At 38.9% G+C, this 20483-nt stretch overlaps 1 protein-coding gene across 4 annotated transcripts in view; it reads right to left on the bottom strand.

Annotated features, from left to right (window-relative positions):
• SLC25A12 (solute carrier family 25 member 12) overlaps positions 1-20483 on the bottom strand; it is a 98697-nt gene that overhangs the window by 72505 nt on the left and 5709 nt on the right. For all 4 annotated transcript variants that reach the window (XM_069577218.1, XM_069577219.1, XM_069577217.1 and 1 more), the window contains exon 3: positions 6088-6230. In XM_069577218.1, coding sequence (XP_069433319.1) covers positions 6088-6230 — 143 coding nt within the window. The remainder of the gene's footprint in view (positions 1-6087; positions 6231-20483) is intronic.

The following is a 20483-nucleotide window of genomic DNA, read 5'->3' as shown; positions in this document are numbered from 1 at the left end:
AGTCTCTTGTGGGGTCACTGCTCCTTTCTCCTGGGTCCTGGTGCACACAAGCTTCTGTTTGTGCCCTCCAAGAGTTTATTTCCCCAGTCCTGTGTAAGTTCTGGCAGCTCTATGGTGGGGTTAATGGCGACCTCCTCCAAGAGGGCTTATGCAATACCCAGGTCTGCTGCACAGAGCCCCTGCAGCAGGCCACTGCTGACCTGTCCCTCCACAGGAGACACTCAAACACTCAAAGGCAGGTCTGGTTCACTCTCTGTGGAGTCTCCTGGTATGCACAGGTTTTGTTTGAGCCCTCTGAGCATCTCTGGCAGGTATGGGGTTTGATTCTAAACATGATTTCGCCCGTCCTACTGACTTGCTGGGGCTTCTCCTTTGCCCTTGGATGTGGGGTACATTTTTTTGGTGGGATCCCACATTCTCCTGTCGACAGTTGTTCAGCAGCAAGTTTTAATTTTGGAGTTCTCACAGGCTGCACACTTCAAATGCATATACATGTATCCATTCCTTCTGTTTTGTAAGTTCATTTCTTTTTAGATTCCACATATAACTGATGTCATACAATATTTCTCCTCCTCTGTCTGACTTACTTGACTCAGCATGACAATTTCTAGGTTCAGCCATGGTGCTGCAATAGCATTCATTCTCTTTAATGGCTGAGTAATATTCTACTGCATTAATGTACATTTTCTTTATCCATTCCTCTGTTGATGGACATTTTGGAAAACTCAGCAGTGGCCACAGGACTGGAAAAGGTCGGTTTTCATTCCAATCCCAAAGAAAGGCAATGCCAAAGAATGCTCAAACTACTGCACAGTTGCACTCATCTTACACGCTAGTAATGCTCAAAACCCTCCAAGCCAGGCTTCAGCAATACGTGAACCATGAAATCCCTGATCTTCAAGCTAGTTTTAAAAAAGGCAGAGGAACCAGAGATCAAATTGCCAATATCTGCTGGATCATCGAAAAGCAAGAGAATTCCAGAAAAACATCTATTTCTGCTTGATTGACTATGCCAAAGTCTTTGACTGTGTGATCACAATAAACTGTGGAAAATTCTTAAAGGGATGGGAATACCAGACCACCTGACTTGCCTCTTCACAAATCTGTATGCAGGTCAGGAAGCAACAACTAGAACTGGACATGGAACAACAGATTGGTTCCAAATAGGAAAAGGAGTAGGTCAAGGCTGTATATTGTCACCCTGCTTATTTAACTTCTATGCAGAGTACATCATGTGAAATGTTGGGCTGGATGAAGCACAAGCTGGAATCAAGATTGCCAGGAGAGATATCAATAACATCAGATATGCAGATAATACCACCCTTATGGCAGAAAGTGAAGAAAAACTAAAGAACCTCTTGGTGAAAGTGAAAGAAGAAAGTGAAAAAGTTGGCTTAAATCTCAACATTCAGAAAACTAAGATCATGGCATCTGGTCCCATCACTTCAAGGCAAATAGATGGGGAAACAGTGGAAACAGTGACAGACTTTATTTTTTGGGGCTCCAAAATCACTGCAAATGGTGATTGCAGCCATGAAATTAAAAGATGCTTACTCCTTGGAAGGAAAGTTATGACCAACCTAGATAGCATATTCAAAAGCAGAGACATCACTTTGTCAACAAAGGTCCATCTAGTCAAGGCTATGGTTTTTCCAGTAGTCATGTATGGATGTAAGAGTTGGACTACAAAGAAAGCTGAGTGCCGAAGAATTGATGCTTTTGAACTATGGTGTTGGAGAAGACTCTTGAGAGTCCTTTGGACTGCAAGGAGATCCAACCAGTCCATTCTGAAGGAGATCAGCCCTGGGTGTTCATTGCAAGGACTGATGTTGAAGCTGAAACTCCAATTCTTTAGCCACCTCATGTGAAGAGCTGATTCATTTGAAAAGCCCCTGATGCTGGGAAAGATTGAGGGCATGAAGATAGGGGACGACAGAGGATGAGATGGTTGGATGGCATCACTGACTCAGCGGAGATGAGTTTGAGTAAACTCTGGGACTGGTGATGGACAGAGAGACCTGGCGTGCTGTGGTCCATGGGGTCAGGAAGCATCAGACACGACTGAGCAACTGAACTGAACTGAATGGCTTTTACTTTTAGACAAACTATCGTGCTATTTATACAATGTTGTTTCTCCATGGCTCTCCAGGGACTTCCCTGGCAGTTCAGTGGTTAAGACTCCGAGCTTCCAACGTGAGGGGCCTGGGTTTGATCCCTGTTCAGAGAACTAAGATCTCATATGCCATGTGGCACAGCCAAACAAAATATTTAGAAAACAAAAAACAATTTTAAAAAAATACATGGCTGTCCATAGCAAGCACCTGTATCAAAACACTCTTGCTTACTTTACTATTAGAGAAAAGGGAGCCAGGAGAAGAGAAAGAGAGCAGTTAACATGCTAAGAAAACGAGGGAGGGCAGGCAAGGATAGAACACCAAAGGGACACAGTATTAACCACCCCTAAACCTGCTTTGATGCTTTTGAACTGTGGTGTTGGAAAAGACTCTTGAGAGTCCCTTGGACTGCAAGGAAATCCAACCAGTCCATTCTGAAGGAGATCAGTCCTGGGTGTTCTTTGGAAGGACTGATGATAAAGCTGAAACTCCAATACTTTGGCCACCTCATGCGAAGAGTTGACTCATTGGAAAAGACCCTGATGCTGGGAGGGATTGGGGGCAGGAGGAGAAGGGGATGACAGAGAATGAGATGGCTGGATGGCATCACCAACTCAATGGACATGAGTTTGGGTGAACTCCAGGAGTTGTTGATGGACAGGGACGCCTGGTGTGCTGAAATTCATGGGGTCGCAAAGAGTCGGACACAACTGAGCGACTGAACTGAACGCTGCTTTTCTCATACACTTACCTAAATCACTCAAACTTGTTTATACTAGTTCTATTAATTCAGATTTGGTCTGGAGTAATTATCAACTGTATTATGTGATTCTTGTCAAGTTACATACCTATAGGCCATGCTGGGCTCGTTCATGTCCGACTCTTTGCAACACCATGGACTGTAGTCCACTGTCCACAGAATTTTCCAGGCAGGAATTCTGGAGTGGGTTGCCATTTCCTACTCCAGGGGATCTTTCTAACCCAGGGATCTAATCCATGTCTCTTGCGTCTCCTGCATTGGCAGGCAGATTCTTTACCACTGCGCCGCCTAGGTAGCCCATATACCTACAGGACTTGTCCTCAAAAAACTATGACAGAATCAAGGAATACCTCTTGGAGTTGGAAAAAAAGATAAACCAACTAAACTATCCTAACTTTCATCACTGCCCTGCTTAAAGGAGTAGGAAACGGAACAATAGAGAAAAGAGCTTTTTAAAATGATTACAAGAAGCTGAGCTAAAAATTAAATAAGAGAATTAATCGTGTGTTATTGGACAAGTCAGTCAATCTCTCTGGAGTTCATTTTCCTTAAATGTGAAATGACAAAGGGCTGGCTACTTGGAATAAATTTAAACATCATCAATTCCTTTGATTTTCTTAAATTAAAAGTATTTTTTAAAAAACTTTAACAATGATATTTAACCCTTCTGAAATCATACACCCTTTGAAAAACCTGTAATTTCTCCCCAGAAAAATGAAAATACAAAATCATTCATTTTTGCATTACATTTCAGTAAGTTCAGGAAATTATGACAACCATCCATGAATGAGAGGTTTCTAGAAAATTCCACCTTTCTCTGCTTTTAGAAATAATCTATATGTTTATAATTTTTATGACCTAACTCTATAAATCAAGTTTCCTACCCAATCTCAATCTGACTTATTCTAAGGAGGGAGGGGGAAAAAAGGAAGTTTAAGCAGTTTTTAAAATTTTAAATAGAACAGAGATACCTTTTTCAAAAGAGAAATAGCTTGCTTTTTTAAGTAAACAGTATTCAACATTATTAGACTCTTTAGTAGCCAAAACCCCTTTTTAATAGATTCTATTCTGGCAACTTAAACACTCAATTCCACTTGACCACACTTTAACAACACGACTGCTTCTGACAGAACAACATGAAGCTTCAAGTAAGATACACCCGTGGAATGGATCAGAACGTATGGTCACAAAAGGAAGTGCCTGAAAGGATACGGAGGAAGCGCCTGAAAAATACGGAGGACGAGACTGAGAGGAAGCGCCTGAAAGGATATGGAGGAAGCGCCTGGAAAGATTCGGAGGAAGCGCCTGAAAGGATACGGAGGAAGCGCCTGGAAAGATACGGAGGAAGCGCCTGGAAAGATACGGAGGAAGCGCCTGAAAGGATACGGAGGAAGCACCTGAAAGATACGGAGGAAGCGCCTGGAAAGATATGGAGGAAGCGCCTGGAAAGATTCAGAGGAAGCGCCTGAAAGGATACGGAGGAAGCACCTGAAAGATACGGAGGAAGCGCCTGGAAAGATACGGAGGAAGCATCTGAAAAGATATGTCTGGCAAGTCTCAGACCAAGTTAATGACAGTTAAAATTTCTAGATTTGAAGGAATTCTGATTAAATACGATTAATTTTTATATGCCTCACTGTCTAATCGCTATTGAGAGACCTAATGACTGAATTGTCCACAGTAACCTAGCAGCCAATTTGACTTTTTCTAGAGACTGGGCACAAAATGTATACAAGTTCCTCAATATCTGTCAGTTATGAATCATATAAAATCTTTCCAACATATAAAATACTCATAGTAAATTTCATGCACTGTGCTAAACTCTGTGAGAAAATACAAATGAATACAATAACCCTGGATTCAAAAAACTTAGAAACCAACACTTCCACTGTATTATGACAGCCTTCTAAACATTTTAAACAGTTAAAACTAATTTTGCCTAGTTTTTCACACGCCCCTCTATAGGCAAGAAGAAGAAACCAGGCCCTTGGAGTCCTAGGGCTCTAGCTTGGAACTCACAAAGCAAAGAATACAAATATTCCACTCCCTCCATAATACAGTCCTGCTAGATTTTAATAGAAAAATGCCCCTCCCCCTTGATTTGAGTAAACTGACACTCAAGTAAGATTCACTTTGTAATTACTGTGACTGCACACATGCCTACAATGCCAGGCTAAAAATACCTCCACGTCTGAGAGTCACAGGCCTATAGGATACTGTCAGAGCTGAGCATACAAGGTCCCCAGCTGTGCCCCGACCATTACTCAGACAACCTGCCCAATGTGGAGGCAACACAGACATGCAGGTGCCCCTTGACGGGTTTTGTGGGGGGAGGTGAAGTAGAAAAGAATAGCTTTATTGCTTTGCTAGGCAAAGGGGACACAGCAGGCTAATGCCCTCAAAACTGCATGTCCCTGCCCCTTGATGTTTCCTGCCAGTTGTTCTCTTTCCTGGAATGCTCCCTCTTTGTCCAGAAAACTCTTTTTGTCTTGCCAGATTCACTCAGGTATCACTTCTTCTAGAATGCTCTCCTGAACACCCAAAACAGAGTTAATTATGCTGTCGTAGGTGTCCTTTGTATATTTCATATGGTTCTATCATAGCACCTTATTCCCAAAGTATTACTTTTTCTCTTTGTTTACTCATCCTTTCTCACTAAGCCATGAGTTTCTTCTCAAGGTCATGAACCTCATTTTGTTTATATTTCTAATGTTCAACAGTGCCTGGCAAATGATGGCTGTCTCATAAATACCTGAGAGATAAATGAATAAGTATCACTCTAAATGCTTCCCTATTATTCCTTATAGCAGTTATAACCACCTAACGCTATAGTTTATTTTTAAATTTTGTTTATTGTTTTTCTGTGGTTTATTCACTGATGGAATCCTAGTACACAGAACGTGCCTAAAACATAGTAAGTACTCAATATTTACTGAATGAGTGAATAAAAGATAACTTAGCTATCTGAAAACCATTCTGCTCAGATTATTCAACATAAAATACAGCTTTGCATGTATTTTTTTCAAAAAAAAGAAAGAAATGCAAGTATACTTGATAATGGCAGTAAATAACAATTTTTTTAAACTTCTAAGAAAAGATACAGTTTATTAATATTAAAATTCTAAATGATCATGGGTAAGTTTACAGTTTTCCCATTTTTTTAGTATGATATTGAAAAACATTAGCTTTTAAGAACAGCATACAAGTTCTTACCCATCCTTGGTTTGATCGGCTACTCCTGCCAAGAGCTGCACAATCTTCGGATTGCTATTTGGATCATTATACAGTCCAAGATAGCGCTGGACAAAGTCTTCCGGGGTCATGTAATGTTCTCCATCAACCTCAGTACTGGCATACTAAAAAGTAAATAATGTATACTTAATATTAAAATTATTCAGTATCTTTTTGTACCCAATAAAAGTTTTCTGAAAAAGTAAATTAAACGCCAGTATCATAATCAAGGTAACAATAAATGCAGAAGTTTTCTCTGGATAGTCCAAAAACAGACACCCAGAGCCTGAGTTCAGAACATTAGCAAAGTATCGATACACACTACAATATGGATGAACCTTGAAAACACTTTAACTTAAAGAAACCACACAAAAGACCACATACCACATGACCTCATTTATATGAGCTGTCCATAGCAGGCAAATTCATAGCATCAGAAAAATACAGGAGTAGTTGCCAGGAACCGGAAGGAGGGGGGAATGGAGTTAACCATTTTACATAGGGGGAGTTTCTTTGGGGGTGATAAAAATGCTCTGGAATTAGACAGTGGTGATAGTCACACAACACTGTAAATAAACCAAAAAAAAAAAAAACCACACCGACTTGGACACTTTAAAATGGTGAATTTTATGGCGTATATGTGTGTGTATATACGTATATATATACATGAAGAAATATGAGAAAGGTAAAGAAAGGTGAAAGGGCAACCAAGGTAAAAAGCCTCAAAGCCTCTGGAGGCTTCCTGATGGCAAGAGATGGGGGTGGAGACACACCTGCCAAACCGTAAAAGGGAAATGAACAACAGCATAACAAACAAGACCTTCCAACACAGGTATTCCTTCTAAGTACCAGGAGCTGGAAAAAAGAAACAAAAAAATTCTGCCTTTTATGTCAATAATTTTAGAGAATAAAATAATAATAATACCTGCTTATTAAATAAACACCTCAATATATAGTAAGGGTTTTATGTACTGTGGTAAAGAAAGCTCAGCACTAAAGAATTGACGCTTTAAACTGTGGTGTTGGAGAAGACTCTTGAGAGTCCCTTGGACTGCAAGGAGATCCAACCAGTCCATCCTAAAGGAGATCAGTCCTGAGTGTTCATTGCAAGGACTGATGTTAAAGCTGAAACTCCAATACTTAGGCCACCTGATGCGAAGAGCTGACTCACTGGAAAAGACCCTGATGCTGGGAAAGACTGAAGGCAGGAGGAGAAAGGGACGACAGAGAATGAGGTGGTTGGATGGCATCACCAACTTGATAGACATGAGTTTGAGTAAGCTCCAGGAGGTGGTGATGGACAGGGAAGTCTGGCGTGCTGCAGTCCACGGGGCTGCCAAGAGTCAGACATGACTGAACTGAACTGACTGAACTGATGACCAAACATGAACAACCAAAGCCTTCCTCTATGGGTTGCAGTTGATTAACTTAGCTACTTCAGTCAACTATCAAAGTAGTAACATCAGAACATTTCCCAGAATTGAGAAATACAAGGGGCCACTAAGTGCCAAGTACAGTCGATTAAAACAAAACAAAAACCCACACCAGGGCTTGACTCATCATCATAAAATTATAGAACATCAGAATAAAGAGAAAATCTTAATTGTTTTCAGAGGGAAAAAATAGGTCATGTATAAACAATTATGAATCATGGGCCTCAATGTTTTCCAACAGAAACTTTGAAAGCTTGAAGACAATGCAGTAAGGCACTGAAAATTCAAAGAGAAATGATTTCTAACCAAGAATTCTAAACTGAGCCAAACTTTCAATCAACCATAAGGGTGGGTTAAAAGTACTTTGGAATATCCGTATTCTCAATATGCTTTTCCTCCCTCCTATGTACCCTTTCTCAGGATATGGGATAATTTGCTCCATCAAAAAGACAGCATGAACCAAGTAACAGAAAGATGGAGGATCCAGGAAACCGGATGATCCAACCCAGTGAAGTGGCCAAGGGAAACCCCGGGACAACATTCGTGCTGCATGTATCTGGACTGCCGGTCCTGGCTGGCAGAGAGAGGGCTCCAAGACAGCAAGCCGCTAGGGAAACTGCAATGTCAGATTATTCGAGGCATTTGGCTTTGTGGAAAATAACCCTGGGAGGAGCCTAAATCTTTACACAAATGTCATCTTCTCAATGAGACTTACCCTTTATCACCCTATTTAGCACTGCCGCCCAGACTTGTATTTATATTCCCAATTCCCCTCTGGTGTTGTGCTTTCCCCCTTGGCACCTACCACACTATGTATTTTACTTATTACGTTTGTTGTCTATCTCGCAAGTGGCATGTAAATATCACAAAAGAAGGAATTTTTGCCTAGTATGTTCACTGATGTATCCCAAGCACCAAGAATAATAGCTGATACACGGCAGGCACTCAGTAAATATTTGTTAAGGGATCAGTAACAGGTACACAGATCACTAAATAAACAAAAAGTTAAGCAATTTTTAACTCTATAAAAAAGTAAATTATGAACAAGTATTTTTGTCATATAAAAATAGAAAACATTACATGATCTGGCAGAAAATAAACAATTTAGAGTTATAATAATGTAGATACCAAGTATTAATTTAATGACTATTATAAATATACTGATAAGCATGGAGGGAGAAGAATGGGAGAGGAAGTAAAATACTTCAGCTGCTATAAGAGAAAGTCAGTAGGGTCTAGAAACAGCAGTACAAAGATATGAAGTATTTCTATACTTTATGAAAAGTAAAGTATAGAAATACTTCTATTCATGAAAAATGAATAGCTAGAAAAGTTACAAGAGGTTGCTTCTAGGAAAGACAAGGATCAAAAGATCAAAGGACTGTTAGTTTGCTTTTGGTTAAGCATTTCAAATGTCCTCATTTGGGAATCTGACTAAACCAAGCCATTAGCTCCTTCAATAAGGATAAAATTAAATTTTAAATTGTTTCCTTTGTGGTATTCTGAAAAATATCATTGAGGTTATCACAGCAAATGCTCTATCAGCCAACATAAGAATGTCCAAAGGTGGACACATTCTTACTAGCTGGTACTACCAAAAGCACCTAACTAGTATAACCCCAAAATAAAGTCATGCTCTCTCTACATGCTATAAAAGTCATACCTGAAAGGTTCCTGTGTTTACACCCTGGCTTTAAACTTATTCACTGTGAGTCCTTCAACAATGCCATTCTCCTCCCAGGCCTCTAGATATATATCACATATCTATAAAATGAAAACTAAATAATCTTTGACATTTCAAAATAGGCATGCAAACAGAATAAAGAAAAATTAAACTGTATGATGTTGAGTGGATTCTACTAATTCTAATCAATTGCTTCTTCTCCTCAAAATTCTTCCATGTATAACATAATCTGACACATTTACCAAGATATGAAAACCACCAGGGTAAAAGACAGGCAGGAGTGGAGAAAGGCACCATGTTGGCAAGACTACTGGGGCTGGAAAGAGGGATCAATACAAGGAAGTCTAAAAATAGAATGTAAGCAACTGATAAGTGAGCAATTAAGTAGAATGAGTGCCAAAGGTATGAGACACATACGATGGAAATCAAAAATAAATGATTCATTTTGAGGATAGATGGCAAGGAGTTGGAGAGAGGAAAAAGAAAATAATGTTCAGAACAGGCCTTGAAAGCAAAATTCAGTTTTAACTGCAAATCGAGAGAAAGGGTATTTCAGGCTTTAAAAAAAAACAAAACAGAAATTTAAAAAATGAATTTCTTTCTTTTTGGGGGGAGGGGGGTGTTGTCTGGAGAAAGATAACAAAGAGAGGGTATATAAGGATCTGTAGAAGTGATACTGAAAAGTCAATTTGAGAGCAGATAGTAGAAGACTTGGAATGCTAAAACAAAGAGTTGGAACTTTATCCTATGGGCCATGGGATGCCATTGGAAATTCTGGGAAGTGAGAGACATGATCTGACATGTGCTTTCCCCAGCAGCAATGTGAAAGATGGGCAGGAGAAAAGACAAGCTGACTGGGGGCAGGGAGACCAAGCAGTGGCCACTGCAAAGATCCAGGGGAGAGAGACTGAGGCCTGCGCCCAAGTGGGAGTGAAAATGAAAAAGCAGTGGGGATTCTCACCCATTGCTGGAGGCTTTTTGTTTTATTTGTGGTTTTAATACTGTCAATTCACAGCATTCAAAATAAGAATATACAACGAAAAAAGTCTTCCTCTCACCTCTTCCCATTCACTCAATTCCTCACTCCAGAGGCAATCAATTTCTCACACATGCTTCCAGAGATTTTTTTGTGCATAAGTCAATTTTATATATAGGAGATATATACATAGACACCAATATTCATGCATGCACGCTAAGTTGCTTCAGTTGGTCCAACTCTTCGCAACCCTATGGACTGTAGCCCATCAGGCTTCTCTGCCCATGGAGATTCTCCAGGCAAGAATACTGGAGTGGGTTGTCATGCCCTTCTCTAGGAGATCTTCCCAAACCACGGAATGAACCCACATTTTTTATGTCTCTTATATCTCCACCAGCACCACCTGAGAAGCCCTATATATGCCAATATATACATACAAATATGGATGATTATTCTTATCCTTGTCTTTTTAACACAAGTGATAACATACTATTCACACGGTTCTATCCATCTTGCTTTTTCACATTCAGTCCTTTAAAAAGGTGATTCAGCTATACAGCAAATACCAACACAATACTGTAATCATCCTCCAATTAAAAAAATTTAAAAAGTAATTTAGCAATATATACATATACATATATATATATATATATATATATATATATATATATATATATAAAACTATCAGTCAGTTCAGTTGCTCAGTCGTGTCTGACTCTGCAACCCCATGGACTGTAGCACACCAGGATTCCCTGTCCATCACCAACTCCAGGAGCTTACTCAAACTCATGTCCATCAAATTGGTGATGCCATCCAACCATCTCATCCTCTGTCATTCCCTTCTCCTCCTGCCTTCAATCTTTCCCAGGATCAGGGTCTTTTCCAATGAGTCAGTTCTTCTCATCAGGTGGCCAAAGCATTGAGAGTTTCAGCTTCAGCATCAGTCCTTCCAATGAACATTCAGGACTGATTTCCTTTAGGATTTACTGGCTGGATCTCCTTGTAGTCCAAGGGACTCTCAAGAGTCTTCTCCATCAACACAGTTCAAAAGCATCAATTTGCGACCCCATGGATTATACACTCTATGGAATTCTCCAGGCCAGAATACTGGAGTGGGTAGCCTTTCCCTTCTCCAGGGGATCTTCCCAACCCAGGGACTGAACCCAGGTCACCTGCATTGCAGGCAGATTCTTTACCATCTGAGCCACAAGGGAAGCCCATAAAGAACCATAAAAATGCTCATATTCATTAACAAAGACTCCTGGGCCAATTTCTATGAGAAATTTTAAATAATTAAGAACTAAAACAAGTAAATATAAGAGATGGGTTATGGTGATCTTTGTTCTCTCACTTCCCAATTGAGTTGCTTTCTTTAATTAGCAGATATTAATTTTCAAAAGGAACAATATGAAAACATTTCAGTTAGTATTGACAAAATAAAGCAAGTAAGTGTCCATTTGATATTTTTGAACTATGGTATTGGAGAAGACTCTTGAGAGTCCCTTGGACTGCAAGGAGATCCAACCAGTCCATCCTCAAGGAAATCAGTCCTGGGTGTTCATTGGAAGGACTGATGCTGAAGCTGAAACTCCAATACTTTGGCCACCTGATGTGAAGAGCTGACTCATTTGAAAAGATCCTGAAGCTGGGAAAGATTGGAGGCAGGAGGAAAAGGGGATGACAGAGGATGAGATGGTTGGATGGCATCATTGACTCAATGGACATGAGTTTGAGTAAACTCCAGGAGATGGTGATGGACAGGGAGGCTTAGCATGCTACAGTCCATGGGGTCACAAAGAGTCAGATACAACTGACTGACTGAACTGAACTGACTGAAGTGTCCATTTCTTTTTGTCACAAAGTTGTCTGATATCTAATACCTGAATCTTATTCCAAACTATCACCACTATATACACAGATTACATACACACAGAAATACCAACATTCTTAACTTTAAAACTATCAGGAAATGGAGCAGCCTTAGCACAAACCACCAAGGACACAGTAGCCAGCAAGGAAATCAATTGCTTTTGTTGACATGTACTTGGAACAGGCTTTGCCAATAACTGGGGTTATAAATGATGCCAGAGAATCACTTACCCTGAGGTATTTTGCTAGAGTTTTTCCCAACTCTCCTAGTCTATTTTAACTGAAAGATAAAGTGCATAGCTCAGAGGAAAAAAAACACAAGTCTTCTCAGCAATAAGGAGTCAGTACTTGACTTCTGCAGGAGACAGTTAACTAATTAACTCATTAAATTAGAGACAATTACTTGGCAATGTCACTGAGCCTGCTGCCTGAACAGACAAAACAGAAGAGGGAATTTAGATCTGAAACTAGAATCTACCCACAGTCAGCCAAAAGGCTAGAACATTTCCTTAACAAAGAAAAGCAGGTACCTCAAAAATGGGTGATACAGTTAAACTAAAAATATTTTTTAAAATAAGAATGACCTATTTATTTTAAATAACTTCATTACTTTTAATGCTGATTTTAACTGACTGGATAATAATAACGCTTACTGCTGCTGCTGCTGCTGCTGCTAAGTCGCTTCAGTCATGTCCAAAGCTTAAACAAACAAAAAAAGGAAACATGGCCTAAAGTAACACAGCTAGAAACAAGAAAAGGTTAAGTGGGCTTACTAAGACTTTTTCTGCTAACCAAAATGACTTGCATGTCTACACAAAAAATGAAAAAAAGCAATTTAAGACAAACTTTTGGATCTCCTAGGCTTACACTTATGCTAAAAAATTAATATATTAATTTAGTTGCACAATATTGTTTCTATTTTGTTCCTATCATTTCAAAGACCGAACTAAAATGACTTGAAATGAAATTAGCCGAATATTATATCCATATTCCAAATAACTTTAGAGTTAATCATTTGCCATTTCAAAGATGTTTCTTAAGCAGTCATAAATCCTTCTTGGGCAAGAAGTCAAGGACTCATAAAAGACATAGACAAGAAGTAGCTGACAGTTTCAGGAAAAAAATAGGTGGTCTATTTTCTCAATTAAACTTTTTAAAACCTAACTGAAGTGTTTTAATGTAAAAGTGCCCATAGTTTTGGCATTTCCAGAAATACTTTGAGTACAGTTCATGTGTTTGAAAAAGCCTTGACATTCTGAAGCATGAGAAAGAAAATGGATGTTAATGAAAGATTAGAATCTTTATATATTCAATCAAAATCATTGCTGATAAAAGACAGTATGGTTTCGTACACAGATTTATGTTATACTTTCACTGAACTACCTCGAGCTTTAAAAGAGACGATCATATTACCCAGAAATGTTCTATCAAACCAACAGATCAACACATCAAGACCTCACGTGACTGTAGTGAACTGGATACTAATAACTCCTTTGCAATTTTACCAAATATAACCTTAAGTAACCTTTAGAATGTATGCAACCAACATCACAGGTTAATTACAAAGCAGACTTTACAAAGAGTTTACACACTACATTTCCACTGAATAAGGGAAGAAAAAAAAAGGTTAACTTAAAATTCAAGAACATGAATGAGTAAATAGGCCCAAATAGTTTTAACAAGAACATGAATGAGTAAATAGGCCCAAATAGTTCTAATGATATAAATTATCTGTTTAAATTGGTGTAAGTTTAAAAACAGACGTTTTTAATTTTTATATTTCTAAAAGATTTTCTAGAAATTATAAAGGAAATTTCTGATAGGCTGTGACTAGAAAGTTGGTTACTTTTTAAAAATTATACACTGTGTCAAGATCAAGGATTTTCTTTTTCAGTACGGCCACCAAAACCAAGGTAATATATCTAGAAGGACTTCTTATTAAGCCAAAAATCTGCTTAAATCTTTAAGGTTATTTTGCATTCATTTTAAAACATTTACCAAGTACCAACTTTGTGCTGGGCACTAGGCCTAGCACTAGGGATGCAGAACCAAGAAAACATAGTTCCTGCCCTCAAGTCACTCAGAGACCATGGCATGATGGACACTGAAACTAAGGTCAGAAAAGAGGTTCTAATCTCCTGCGTTGTTAAATAGTAGAGATTTCTGGAGCAAACACACACTTCTCAGAGTCTCTTTAATGAGAAATTACAGAAAGGTAGATCTTTTTTAAGGGAAAAAAGTGAGATCTTGAACATCAAAGTACTTGAAAATTGTAAAGCTAATGCAGATTGACATAGTTATTCTAAAATGCTTAGAAACACAAAAAAGCAGCAGATTCCAGTTTCCTCCTTGCATACTGAATTTTTCTGCTTCTGCTCAAACATGAATGAGTTACTAACTCTTCACCCTTATTCTAACCAACGTTTCCTTGGGGTTGGCTCCTACTATTCTTGGGTTTATCAGAAAATCAGTCCTGACTGGTCTAGGCAGCTTCATCTCTGCTTATCCAACATGTGGCTGTAACATGAGTCAAAACAAACTGTTCCTCCCTGACTTTGTTCCAATTGAGATAAACTGACATTTTCAGATTGCAACATCCTTGCAATTTCTAACTCTCAAAGGACAATGTCACAAAATTTGGTAACTACAAATATCACACAGAGCATTTCCTACACAGAAAAAAGAAATTACATGAGCAAAGGAAGAGAAAGACTTCTACCATGGCAAGAGCTGAGCACACGAAGCTAATCTTGTTGTCCTTCACTATTACTGCTCTTACTCCTAATGCAAGCCAAATTTAGTCCGGAATGCATGCCCTTTCACTACTCAAGCACTCGATGTAACAAGCAAAGACCACAACAGATCCAACAACACAAATTCGGTTACAATAGTGCAATGCGGAATTCAATAGCAGAAATAATATTTTAATGAGAAAAAGTGATTAATACATATAGCCTCATTGATTTTAGCAACACTATGAAGCCACATCAATTTTTTAAAAGATTTTAATGAGTGACACAAAATTTTTCTGGTATTTACTATAATCTACACATGCATTTGAGGAGCCTGGTGGGCTACAGTCCATGGGGTCGCAAAAAGTCGGACACGATTGAGCGACTTCACTTTCACTTTTCACTTTCACGCATTGGAGAAGGAAATGGCAACCCACTCCAGCGTTCTTGCCTGGAGGATCCCAGGGACGGTGGAGCCTGGTGGGCTGCCGTCTATGGGGTCGCACAGAGTCGGATACGACTGATGCGACTTAGCAGCAGCAGCAGCAGCAGCACACATGCATTTTTTAGGAAAAGGCAGTTTTATACATCTAATTAGCATTTTCAGTTGCATATTTCACTTACACTGGAAACAAAATCTATTTAATATTCCAAAAAGAATTCTCCAGAAACCTGCCTTCCTCAGACTGTTTCATGAAATACTATCTTCTTTTTGTGTTAATATGTGTATTTTTACATCAAGGCCTACTGTCAGCTACCATGCAATGTCTAACACAGTGAGGAGGTGCAAGACTCCAGTTAATCACTGAAATTAACAGAAGTTACCATAATAAGCTAAGTCTTTTAAAACAATTTAACCCCTAAAAATGGCCAAAAACCTTGGAAATAACGACCCCAGAGAATTCAATAACTGGAACTAGAATGTTTCATAGCAGATTAAGTTGAATAATTTGCATTGTTCTTAAAAACACTTCAATTTCTTGGTCTAAGTAACCATGGGAACATTCAAGGGGCATATATATTTACAAGCCTGGACAAATCATGTGTTTGATAATCAAGGTGTAGCTCCTAGGTGTATCAAATGCTTTACTGTCGGTAAGCCTTGATTACATAGCAAGATTTTTGCCATAAGGAAAAAAGGCCTTTTATCCTGGCAGGGAGCAGTGACGACAGATTAGCAATGTAGGAACCTGGCTTGGATCCTGATTATAATAAAATAGCTTAAAAAAAAAAAAAAGAAACAAGCATGGAAACTGCAACTCTGAATTGAAATTAATTTGTTAAGGAAAAATTTTAGGTACAAGAAAGTATTGTGGTTGGTTTGGTTTGTTTTTCAGAGTCATCATCTTTTAGAGATAGCCACTGAAGTATTTATGGATGCAGTGATAAGATGTCTGAGAATTGCTTCAAAATAATCCCCTGCAGCTGCAATATAAATGAAGCAAAATTAACCATGACAGTCGAAGATTAGTGATGGTAGATGGCAATTCATTATGCTATTTTCTTTAAATTCATATGTTTGAAATTTTTCATAATAAAAAAGGCTACCCCAAAAATGAAATGATTCTATATGTACTACCATACCTGCATTGCCATACAATGTTAAGTAAATAAGGCAAGTTGTATTAACACACATAAAGCAAGTCTCCTCCATTTACTATATTACCTTGAGCAGGTTGCTTAACCGTTCTGGGGCTCAGTTTTCTCATCTATAAAATGGGAATATTAATGGCACCTACCTTATAGAGCTGTCCTGAGGATTACATACAGTGATTTGTATAAAAAGCTTAAAATAGTCCCTACAACCTAACAGTTAACAAACAATAGTACAGTTCTAGAAGCCATGGCTCTGGTTTCAGTGAGCCATGTTTCAGAAATTTCAGCAGTGCTAAGAGAGAGAGAGCTGAACAGAACAGGGAGATGAGTTTTCACAAACCACAAACAAAGAATGAATTATAATCTCTCTTTCAGGTCTGCGTCTTGGTGTTCCTTGGTTGGACTACTATTCCTTCTCTGGTTAAGACAGAGCAACAGAAGGTTTAAATGAAAACTCTGCACATACTTCCACAGTCTCCCAGTTTTTAATCATGGCTCTACCCCTTCTCGGGATCTATACGCTTGAGAGAGAAATTATCTTTTGTGGAGATATTTCTGAATATGGGGATTTGTGAAGATCTTCAGATGTATATCTCAAGAATGTAATTAATAACTAACTGATTACATGTACATAATCATAAATACGTATTAGCATCCTTAGTCACTTTCCAGGTCCAGCATAGTGACCTGGGGAACACAAGAGACTGAGATCCTTTTCAGGAAAGAAAAGTCCTCAGCTCAGAAGAATAGGAAAGCGACAAAGAACTAAGTTTTACCAGGTTGTCTGAGTGCCAGGCACTACTTACACATTATCTTATCTTTGTAATATTCCTATATGCTAGATGCAGTTATCCTTTCTTAGACAGATGAGAAGACAGACTCCCACAGAAATGTAAACACCTAAGGTCACTCAGCAAAAGGGATCAAAGGGGATTCAGATTCTGGTTAGATTACAAAGCCCATGTAGGGTTCTGGCTACATTCTGTTGCCTCCTGGATGAAAAGGAGTCAACCAAGGCCCAGATCAAGATATCCTAAGAATGCTATGGACAGGAGGAAATTAAATCAGAACAATCACAGTCTACTCAAGGTAGAGTAGAAAATCCATGAGAAAGCACGGAAATATATGCGAAAGCTTACATTTCAATATGATCTATCTTTAAGTACAATCGATTTAACATATAAACTGAATCATTCAACTTTCAAGGTGAAAGACCTCCTACAGGTTCCACAATATTTTTTTAGAAAAGAATCCAAACTCTTCTTCATGGCCTATAAACAAGGTCCTGCTTGGTGTGGTTCCTTCAGCCTCATCTCTTACTGGCCATTCACCCCCGCACTCACTGAGGCTTCAGGAGCACTGGCCTCATTTTTGTTTGTTGCACATACCAAATCCTATCCACATCCAGGCCTTTGCACATGTGGAATTCTCTCTACTTACCTTTCAGTTCTCAGCCCTGATATCACTTCCTTAGGGGCCTGGCCACCATCTTGAAAAACGATCACCTTTTCCATCATTCTACTTACTGGAATTGTCACAATCCTGTGGTTAATATTTGTTTTTTAACGTGTGGTCTTTGTTATTGTCTGTGTCACCCCTACCCAGAATGTGAGGTCATACCCATACCTTCATTAAACAGCTCTGTCGTGCCTACAAACCTCGCACAGTGCCTAGCCTATTAGGCAATTAAAAATGTATTGACTGGTAGTAGGACAATACTGGAATGGGTTGCCATTTCCTTCTCCAGGTAGTAGGACATAGATAGCATTTAGTAACTCTAGTGTTTTAATCTTAATTATTCTTTCATCTGTCTAGTTGATTCAAGGATAAAGTCTTCACTGTATTGCTCAGTTCAGTTCAGTCGCTCAGTCATGTCCGACTCTTTGCGACCCCATGAGTCGCAGCACGCCAAGCCACTATGTTGCTAGCATGCCCTTAATGCCTAATACTTTTTTAAAAATAAGAACTCTATATAGTTTATGGCAAATACTTTATAAACCAAAGATAAAGGCTATTATCTGCAATTCCTATAGCCTGAAAAACTGGTGAAAACCTTTAATCAAGATGGCTAAGAAAACTATAGATCACTTTCTGTGTGTCTCTTACTGGTTTCTTCAACTCAATTCATGCTGGGAAGTCTCTTTGAACTTCATGTTCTGATGGCTCAGACGATAAAGTGTCTGCATACAATGCGGGAGACCTGGATTCAATCCCTGGGTTGGGAAGATTTCCTGGAGAAGGAAATGGCAACCCACTCCAGTCTTCTTGCCTGGAAAATCCCATGGACCGAGAAGCCTGGTAGGCTACAGTCCACAGGGTCGCAAAGAGTTGGACACGACTGAGCAACTTCACTTCTGAATTACTACGGAGAAGGCAATGGCAACCCACTCCAGTATTCTTGCCTGGAAAAGCCCATGGGTGGAGGAGCCTGGTAGGCTGCAGTCCATGGGGTCGCTAAGAGTCGGACACGACTGAGCAACTTCACTTTCACTTTTATGCACTGGAGAAGGAAATGGCAACCCACTCCAGCGTTTTTGCCTGGAGAATCCCAGAGATGGGGAAGCCTGGTGGGCTGCCATCTATGAGGTCGCACAGAGTCGGACACAACTGAAGCGACTTGGCAGCAGCAGCTGAATTACTAAGTTCTTACTTTTAAATTATGCACTTACTCAAAATTTAACACATATACATTGAGATTTTGTTTTTATTTTCCCTGAATTCTTACCTCAACCAAGTTAACATTATCTATCCTTCCATATACACACGTGTCTTTCCTTATTTATAAAGAAAAAAAAAACTGTTAGTCACTCAGTTGTGTCCTACCCTTTGTGACCCCATGAAGTACAGCATGACAGGTTCCTCTGTCCTTGGAATTCTCTAGGCAAGAATACTGAAGTGGGTAACCATTCTCTTCTCCAGGGGATCATCCTGATTGAACCTGGGTCTTCTGACTGCAGGCAGATTCTTTACCATCTGAGCCACCAGGCAAGTCCCAAGAATACTGGAGTGGGTAGCCATTCCCTTCTCCAGGAGATCTTCCTGATCCAGGGGTCAAACCTGTGTCTCCCACACTGCAGGCAGACTCATTTATAGTACATTTGAAATCCCTCTAAATCAGCTGGAGTAAGTCTAACTCATTCTTTTTAGTATCTGCTTAATTTTCCATGGTTGTCGTTTCATAATTTTTCTACCACTGCCCTTTGATAGCATTTATTTTGTGCCCCCAACTTTTTTTTTTTGTTTTTGAGGAACTGAGTGCTGCCACTAACCATCTTGTACATATACATTCTTATAAGTATTTTTATTTCTCTGGGATAAATATCCCCAAAATAGGATTGTTTCTTTAAATGGTTATCTTTTTATTTTAAACCATTGCCAATTGCTTTGCAAAGAGTCTTTGTTTCCACAAATGTACTATGAGAGCACCATTTTTCTCCACATTTGGCCTCAGTAGATGTTATCAGCTTTCAATACCTGATTCTCTTATTATAACTATAATATTGTGATACACTTCCTACACTTTGGAAAACATAGCCCTAACTCATATTTCAACAAAATAGAAGAGTCTCCTGCTAAAAGCTAACTCCCTTTTCAGCTGCAGGTTATTGCCAAAAGTAAATAAGTATATAATATGTCAAAAAAAATATTTATTGAATAAAGGACATTTCTTTCAATTAAAAATTTATGTTATCATAAAAACCCTAAAGAAGAATCACTGTTTTCTTTACATTAGCAGCAGCATCTTCTACTTATTTTCTAATGTAAAATAAACACGAAAAAATGGATTTTCATAATTTGATATGGGATACGATCTTCTAGTTACACTGGTGATAAGGAAAAAGGATAAAAATAGTATTTGATTTCTACATTGCCACACATTTTGGGTCTAGCATATATTATGCTACAGTCTCAACATGTATTGCCTTTATCATAGAATACATTGGTAAATGAGCAACAGAAAAATCTACCAATTTAAAAAGAAAAAAAAGAGATCTTCAAAAATCTTAAAACAGTTTTTTTGGTTTTAGGCAGCACTGTACGGCCTGCAGGATCTTAACTCCCCCAACCAGGGAATGAACACAGGGCCA

This window comes from Ovis canadensis, chromosome 2 (genome assembly GCF_042477335.2).
Source record: "Ovis canadensis isolate MfBH-ARS-UI-01 breed Bighorn chromosome 2, ARS-UI_OviCan_v2, whole genome shotgun sequence".
In the NCBI taxonomy this organism is placed as follows: domain Eukaryota; kingdom Metazoa; phylum Chordata; class Mammalia; order Artiodactyla; family Bovidae; genus Ovis; species Ovis canadensis.
Note: the sequence above shows the minus strand (reverse complement) of the source record. Positions and strands in the feature narration are given on the sequence as shown.